General features: G+C 37.0%; 1 protein-coding gene across 1 annotated transcript; it reads right to left on the bottom strand.

The window, feature by feature from the left end:
- Window positions 1-7408: 7408 nt before the first annotated feature.
- Window positions 7409-8350, bottom strand: LOC306639055 (olfactory receptor 10K1; the record flags this gene model as incomplete). Its single annotated transcript, XM_079102496.1, has 1 exon — window positions 7409-8350. One exon carries the CDS (start codon window positions 8348-8350, stop codon window positions 7409-7411), a length of 942 nt encoding a protein of 313 aa, XP_078958622.1.
- Window positions 8351-9227: the final 877 nt, after the last annotated feature.

The following is a 9227-nucleotide window of genomic DNA, read 5'->3' as shown; positions in this document are numbered from 1 at the left end:
ACTTAGAGGAAAATTTACTTCATGGAGTGCATTCAATAAAAGAAGGAAAAAATCAACATATAAACGACCAAACATTATAGCTCAAAGCCCTAGAAAAAGAAGAACAGAGCAAAGCCAAAAGTAGTAGAAGACAGGAGACAGTTAAAATCAGAGCCGAAATCAACAAAATTGAAACAAACAAAAAAAAAAAAATAGAAAAAATTGACAAAATAAATAGTTGGTTCTTTGAAAAAATAAACAAAATTGATAAACCCTTAGCCACACTAATAAGGACAAAAAGAGAAAAAACTCAAATTACTAAAATTAGGAATGAACAGGGAAAAATACAACAGAGATGAGTGAAATACAAAACAAAATTAGAAGCTGTTTTGAAAATCTATACTCCAACAAAATAGAAAATCTCGAAGATATCAATAAGTTTCTAGAGACATATGAATTACCTAAACCGAATCAGGACATACACAATTTAAATAGACCAATTTCAAATAATGAAATAGAAGAGGTCATCAAAAGCCTACCAACAAAAAAAAGTCCGGGACCAGATGGGTTCTCAGCAGAGTTCTACAATCCCTTTAAAGAAGAGCTCATTCCAATACTTCTCAAAGTATTACATGAAATAGAAGAGGAGGGAACCCTCCCAAACTCATTCTATGAAGCCAATATCACCCTGATACCTAAATCAGACAGAGACACATTGAGGAAAGAAAATTTCAGACCATTATCCTTAATGAATATTGATGCAAAAATTCTCAACAAAATCTTAGCAAATTGCATACAAAAATATATTAAAAAGCTAGTTCACTACCATCAACTGGGTTTTATCCCAGGGATGCAAGGTTGGTTCAACATCTAGAAATCAATAAATGTAATTCACCATATCAACAGACTTAAAGTTAAGAATCACATGATTATTTCAATAAATGCAGAAAAGGCATTTGATAAAATACAGCATCCCTTCATGCTCAAAACATTAGAAAAAATAGGGATAGTGGGAACATTCCTTAACATTGTAAACACTAACTCTACTAAACTCCTGGCTATTTCATTCTAAATGGTGAAAAACTGAAAGCATTCCCCCTAAAAACTGGAACTAGGCAGGGATGCCCTCTTTCACCACTTCTATTCAACATTGTCCTTGAAACTCTAGCCAGAGCAATTAGAAAGACCAAAGAAATTAAAAGACTATGAATAGGAGAAGAAGAACTCAAACTATCCCTATTTGCTGATGACATGATTATATACTTAGAGGAACCAGGAAATTCCACCAGAAAACTTTTAGAACTCATAAGTGAATTCAATAAAGTAGCATGATATAAGATCAATGCTCATATGCATTCTTATACATAAGTGATAATTATTTGGAAAGAGAAATTAGGAAAATTACCCCATTCACAATAGCCTCAAAAAACATAAAATAATTGGGAATCAATCTTACAAAAGAAGTGAAAGACTTCTAGAATGAGAACTACAGAACACTAAAGAAAGAAATTAAAGAAAACCTTAGAAGATGGAAAGACCTTCCATGTTCTTGAATAGGCAGAATTAATTTTGTCAAAATGACCATACTACCAAAAGTGCTATACAGATTCAATGCAATTCCAATTAAAATCCCAATGACATACCTTAATAGAAATACAGCAAGCAATCATGAAATACATCTGGAAAAATTAGAAACCCAGAATAGCTAAAGCAATCCTTTGCAGGAAAAGTGAAGTAGGGGGTATCACAATACCAGAACTTCAACTATACTACAAAGTAACAGTAACAAAAATGGCATGAAATTGGCACAAAAATAGACAGGTAGATCAATGGTATAGAATAGAGGACATGGACACAAACCCAAATACATACAATTTTCTCATATTAGACAAAGGGACCAAAAATATGCAATGGAGAACAGATAGCCTTTTCAACAAATGGTGCTGGGAAAACTGGAAATCCATATGCAACAGAATGAAAGTAAACCCCTATCTCTCATCCTGCACAAAACTCAACTCAAAATGGATCAAGGACCTTGGAATCAGACTAGAGACCCTGCATATTATAGAAGAAAAAGTATGTCCAAATCTTCAACATGTCGGCGTAGGATCAGACTTCCTTAACAGGACTCCCATAGCACAAGAAATAAAAGCAAGAATCAATAACTGAGATAGATTCAAACTAAAAAGCTTTCTCTCAGCAAAGGAAACTATCAGCAATGCAAAGACAGAGCCTACAGAGTGGGAGAATATCTTTGCCACTCATACTTCAGATAGAGCACTAATTTCCAGAATATATAAAGAACTCAAAAAACTCTACACCAAGTATACAAAAAACCCCATCAACAAATAGGCTAAGGAAATGAACAGACACTTCACAGAAGAAGATCTACAAGCAACCAACAGATATATGAAAAAATGTTCAACATCTCTAGTAATAAGAGAAATGCAAATCAAAACTACCCTAAGATTCCATCTGACACCATTTAGAATGGCGAGTATCAAGAATACAAGCAACAACAGGTGTTTCCCTTTATTGCCAGGATGTAGGGAGAAAGGTACACTCATACATTGCTGGTGGGGCTGCAAAGAAGTGCAGCCATTCTGGAAAGGAGTGTGGAGATTCCTTAGAAAACTTGTAATGGAATCACCATTTGACCCAGCTATCCCACTCCTCAGCCTATACCCAAAGGACTTAAAATCAGCATACTACAGAGATGCAGCCACATCAATGTTCATAACTGCTCAATTCACCATAGCCAGATTGTGGAACCAACATAAATGTCCTTCAATTGATGAATGGATAAAGAAACTGTGGTGTCTATATACAATGGAATATTACTCAGCCATAAAAAATGATAAAATTATGGCATTTGCAGGCAAATGGATGAAAGTGGAGAATATCATGCTATGTGAGATAAGCCAATCTCAAAAATCCAAAGGCTGAATGATCTCCCTGATCAGTGGATGATGACACATCGTGGGGAGTGGGAAGGAGGTAAGAATGGAGGAAAGAGGAACTGTACAGAGGGCTAAGACGGGTGGGAGAGTTGTGGGGGAAAGAAAAATAACAGAATGAATCAAACACTACTATTCTATGTAAAAGTATGGCTACACAAAAGGTGTGCCTTTACTTCATGTACAAACAGAAAAGGTATGTATCCCATTTGTGTACAATAAAAATAAATTTTAAAAAATTTACCTTCATATCCAATAGGAGCTATTGAAGAGTTTATAATCTGGGGAATCATGTAACAATATTTTCATTTGAGAAAGATGATGATCATAACATGGAACCCTTAAATGTTGCTTACTCTATGAAGACACTGTTCTAAGTGCTCATCATGTATTATCTAATTCAACCTTCCCGACAACCTTAATACCTCCTTGGTCTCACTGAAAAGAGTACTTTAGTGACAACCAGACTCATTCTTGCAATAATGCAAAGACTACAGGATGATTCTGTAGAAGGAAAATGTGGTTAAAGAGATTTTCACCCTTAGAATCATCAGGAATTAATGGCTACTTTAATCTGTGGTATAAGAAATGAAAAAAGGAGTAGTGAAGACAGCTTCCACCTGTGAGGCTTGACTGTGTGGGTGGAGTTAACTTTCATTAAGATTGGGCACGAAGGTAGCAGAGCAAGCTCAAAGTTGGATGGGAAGTTCATTGATATGACTAGAATCACTGTCATGGCAGAAATTACACAAAAACCTAGATCATAGCAAGGTTGTGTTCTATATCCATACAGGAGTAAATTCAAATTTATTGTAGTAACAGTTAAGAAAAATAAAAAGCAGTTATGTCCCCAAAACACAAGTAACAAAACAAACATAGATACATGGGATTTTATCAAAATAAAAACCCTTTTGCATAGCAAAGTCAATAATCATCAAATGGAGAGAAAACCTATCAACTAGAACATGTATTTGTTTACCATACAAGCAATAAGAATTATTATTCAAAATACAGAAGGATTCAAAGGGCTCAATATTAAGGAAACAACCATATTAAAAATGGGAAAATTACCTGAACAGATATTTCTCAGAAGAAGACCTAAACATGGCAAACACATATATTTAAAAGAATAAGAGCGCAAACCATCATGGAAAGTCAAGTGCAAGCCTCACACGTGTTAGAGAGACTCTTATAAAAAATGAAACACGTGTTGAGCAGTGTGACTGAGCATCCTCCACAGGTTCATCTTCAGCTTGGTCCTCAGGATGCTCCTACAAGGAGGTGCTGGGGGTCCTTTAAGAGGTGGGGCCTGGTGGGATGCCCTTGGTGGATTTGAGGGAGCGCTCTCAGAAGGGGCTTTGGGATCCCAGTGTCCCTCTGGCTTCCTGTTTGCAGATGTGAGTTCTTCCTCCCACAGGTGTACTTATCATTGTCATGGCCACGATATGGCACAACCAAGAAGACCATCTCCCGAGCTGAGTTGATGGCAGCACCATGCCCTTGAGCTTCCAAGGGAATATTTTCTTTATTCAGTTAACCTGCCTGAATTATGTTCCTGTAGCAACACAAATCAGACTAATACAGAGACATTGTGGAGAAAAGGAAATGGTTACATACTATTGATGGGAATATGAATTAATATAGCACATATGGAATCAGGATGGGTGCTCTTTATTTAAATGTGATGTAATGCTTTCAAATTTTTAAAAATTTATTTGTTCTAATTAATTATACATGGCAGTAGAATGCATTTTGACATATATATAAATGGAGTATAATTTTTCTTTTTTCTGGTTGTATGTGACATAGAAACATATCAGTCATGTAATCATATATGCACATAGGGTAATATGTTCAATTCATTCTATTATCTTTCCTACCCCATACCCATTTTCCTCCCTTCACTTCCCTTTGCCTATACCAAAGTACCTTTATTTTTCCCTAGCTGTTCCCCTATTGTGAATTAAGATCCACATATAAAAAAAAATTCTACCTTTGGTTTTTGGGGATTGGGTTATTTCATTTAGTGTGCTCTTATACCAGTAAAAATAGAACTACCAAATGATCCAGCAATTATTCAAGTGGGTATATATTCAAAAGATATGAAATAAGTATGTTAAAGAGATATCTGTACTTTCATGTTCATTGTAACATTCTTCACAAGAGCTAAGATGTGAAATCAATCTATGTGTTCATCAATGTATTATAGATGAAATACGGTACATTTACATGTAATATAATACTATTCATCTAATTAAAAAGGAGGAAATCCTGTCATTTATGGGGACACAAATGAACCCAGAGGACATTATGCTAATTAAATGAGTCAGATACAGAAAGGAAAATTCCATATAATATAACAAATATATATAGAATTTTAAAAATAATAGAAACATAGAATTGAAAGATGGTTACTGGAGGGCTGTGGGTAGGGATAGAGGCTGGGTGGTTTGCAGAGATGCTAGTCAAAAAGTAACAAAAATTTGTTAGATGGGAAGAATACCTTAAAGAGATCTGTTGTACATCAAGCTAATAACAACAGATTGCATTCTTGAAAATTCTAAAAGCATATTTCAGGTGTTTTTAATCACACGTAAAAAATAAATATGAGGTAATACATATGCTAATTGTATTCATTTAACCATTACATAATATATACTTCGATTAAAGCAGCATATCATACACAATGAATATCCATCTTTTTAAATTTTCAATTACAAATATCTTAAATAAGAATTTATATTGACCTTCCTTGCTCACCTCTAAATCATCAAGATCTTTCTTGTTTCAGGGCTTATGGATACGTTGCCCTCGTCTGAAGGAATCTCCCCAGTGCGCCCATTTACTGATGACTCCCATTTACACTCAGAATATAGGTGCAGTGTCAGCCTCCAACAGGACAACAATAGAGCAGAGCAAGGGCACTGGGGGAGTGGGAGCACAGTGAAAGGGGGCACTGGGGATGGAAATGGACCAGATGATGTTGTGTGCATCTGTTAACAGGTCACAATGAATCCTATTATTATGTTTAATTTTAAAGCATCAATAAAAATTTAAAAAGACTATTCCTCTGGTAATCCAATCCCATATTCAATAAAAATAAAATTTCTTTTTGTCTTCCCTCTTGAGGTTCCTGCATGCACTCTCTACATCAACTAGATCTACACTGGTTCTAAAGTATTTTTCCTGACTTTATCTGCTTATTGGGATTGGTTTGAAACAGAGCATAAGGTTTATGATCAGAGATCCCGTATATTTTTTTCATCACATATTTCTAGTAGCTAAGATATCTGATGTACATTAAGGAAGTAATAGAAATTGTTTAAATGATAAGAAATGCCAAAATGTAGATCCTGCATGCCATGAATAGATAAAGAAAGTGGAGCATAATTCCAATACTTCGGTGCAGGGTGCAGCAGATGATAGGGAAGGTTTAGAAACAAAGGGATGGCTGAGAGTCTCTTGAAATATAAGATTGTATGTTCAAGTTAAGCAAGAGAAACTTCTCTGAAGTGAAGCAGCTGCATTTGAGAAAATACCATCATGTCTATTTGGGGCACAGAAAAGTTTGGTGAGCTTCAGAATGCACAACTAGGCACTTATGGAAAATGGATAATGAGAACTTCAGAAATAATAATGTTGGAGAGGTAGGCAGAGACAACATGATAAAGTCAGGCTCATGAAGGATGTTTGGTTTCATCTCATGTGATCAGAGAAGTTTTTGGAGGTGTTTTCGATGGATTTTCTGGTCATCCTGAGACTCCTGATCTTTCTCTGCATGAACATTAATTCAAAGTCTTTGTTTGGAATAACTTGAGAAATTTTAGTGACACATACAATGCTAGAAACTCCTTTGAAGAGAATAAATATGTTTGTTATTGAAGGAATATATGTGGGGGCTGCCAAGATTGGCCAGGAAGGATAAACGTATGAACAGAACCTGGATGGATTCTATCAGGATGTCCCAGTCTCAAAGGAAGGAAAACGTGAAGGTAAAAATAGTTGAATATGTAGTCTGAGGTGGTGAATGAGAGTGCAAAAATGTCACTAACGTTTGTTGCAGAATGGAAGGGGGCTATGTTGTGCATTTTCTTCCAAGAAGGGAGGAGGCAGCTAGATAACCTCCTTCTGTTTGGTGGAGCTAAACTAGATACCATCTTTGCTCTGCTCAATTGATCTTATCAGCTTGAATGTACATTTGCTCTCATTTGAATGACCAATATGTTGTGCAGTAAGGTGTGATTAATTTTTCCTGGAACTGGGTAAACCTTTTTCATATATTCTTAAACTTGTTAGAAGAAGCACACTTGGGAGAAAACCAGAATGTCTTAGCTTTATTGAATAATGTGTAAAATGTACTTTTCAAGTGAACATATTATGTTATAGTGTAGTGGGATAAGTAAATGAGAAAATAGGTTCAAGCACATATTTTTCTGGCACATGATAGCCATGAAGAATGTAAAATTGATTGTTTAGCTAAGAGGATATCTAGTCTTACTCATTGTTCTTCGAAGGGCTAATTTGAATTCCTTATTTCTCAGACTATAAATCATGGGATTGAACAATGGGGTGAGGATGGTGTAAGACACAGATATCAGGGTGTCTTGGCTTGAAGAGTAATTGGACTTGGGCCTTAAGTAGATGAAGGAGGCACAGCCATAGTGAACGGTTACCACAATGAGATGGGAGGCACAGGTGGAAAAGGCTTTGTACCTTCCAACAGTGGATGGGATCTTTAGAATGGCAGAGATGATGCGGACATAGGACACCAGGATAAGTAGCAGTGGAATAACTAAGACAAATACGCCCAGCGTGAAGATGACCAGCTGACTGAGGCGGGAGTGTTGAGATGCCAGTTTGAGGACAGGAGAGATGTCACAGAAGAAGTGATGCAGTTGGTTGGAGGAGTGGAAGGGCAGGTGAAATACCAGGGAGGTGGTGACCAGAGAGACAGTGAAGCCACAGGCAGAGGCAGCAGCCACTAGTCCCACGCACACTCTCTGTCCCATGAGCACAGTGTAGCGCAGAGGGTTGCAGATGGCCACATAGCGATCATAACCCATGGCTGCCAGCAGGAAGGAGTGAGAGCAGCCCAGGAAGAGGAAGGTGAACATCTGGATGGCACAGCCCAGGAACGAGATGGTCTTCTTCTCAGCCAGCAGGTCCACCAGCATCTTGGGCACAATGACGAAAGTGTAGCTGGTCTCAGAGCAGGAGAGGATTGAGAGGAAGAAGTACATGGGGGTATGAAGGGCTCTGTCCAGCACAATGGTGGAAATGATGATGGCATTGGTGCCCAGAGTGAAGAGGTAGAGGAGCAGGAAGACCACGAAGAGCAGCCTCTGGAGGCTGGCCAGAGCTGAGAAGCCCAGGAAGACAAATTCCCTCACCAAGGTCTCATTGACCCACTCCATAGACAGCAGTTCTATACAGGAGAGTCAGGGACACAGGCGTAGGCCAGGATCCATGAAGAAAACAGAATCGTGCAGGATCCTCAGCATGAAGTTTGCAGGTGATCTTTGCTTCTGAATATTTGGTAGAATTCCTTCATTCCCTATTTAAAATGTCTGCTAAAAGAAGAATTGGTGCTAAATATACCAAAGAATAACTGTCTCCAGTTGGGAGGCTTTTTGTAATATAAAAACATCTCATCATTTTAGCCAAGCATTATGCCAATGTCTAACAGATTTCCCTTTTTCTTTCATATGCATTATTTTTTTTGCTCACTATAAACCCAAAGTATCTAGCTCTCTGTAAGAAAACATTGTTAACTTGAACAATCAGATACTGATCAGAAGGCAGAATGGAAGAATTATGAAACTGATCAAATTGTGCTACATGAATTCAGGAATATATCAGAAGGAATTGCACTTTTTGTCTAACTGTGAGGCACAAATTTAAGTAAATGAATGAATGAATAAATAAATAAATAAACAAACAAGGAAACAAGCAGAAGGCAGACCAGTGGGTTAGAACAGGATGAAGGAAGAGAAGGCACTGGGAATGCTGGGATTGGAGGAGAACAAGTTGTTTTATGAATTCATGAACAGGCTGAGTTATGTTGTAAGGAAGTGACATACTTTATCTCAATATTTTACAATTATCACATTCCATAAAACAATAAAAAAGAAGAAATTAGCTTTATTTCCAAAGGACTGACTAATAGGAAGCCAATTGGAAACACTGCTTGAAGCTCCAGAAACTAGTACATCAAATCAAAGGTGGGGCAGACTATAACATTAAAGGCAATATTTTTTCTTATCCAGGAATGATAAGTCCCTTGATGGTAGA

This window comes from Sciurus vulgaris (assembly GCF_902686455.1).
Source record: "Sciurus vulgaris genome assembly, chromosome: 1".
Lineage (NCBI taxonomy): Eukaryota > Metazoa > Chordata > Mammalia > Rodentia > Sciuridae > Sciurus > Sciurus vulgaris.
Note: the sequence above shows the minus strand (reverse complement) of the source record. Positions and strands in the feature narration are given on the sequence as shown.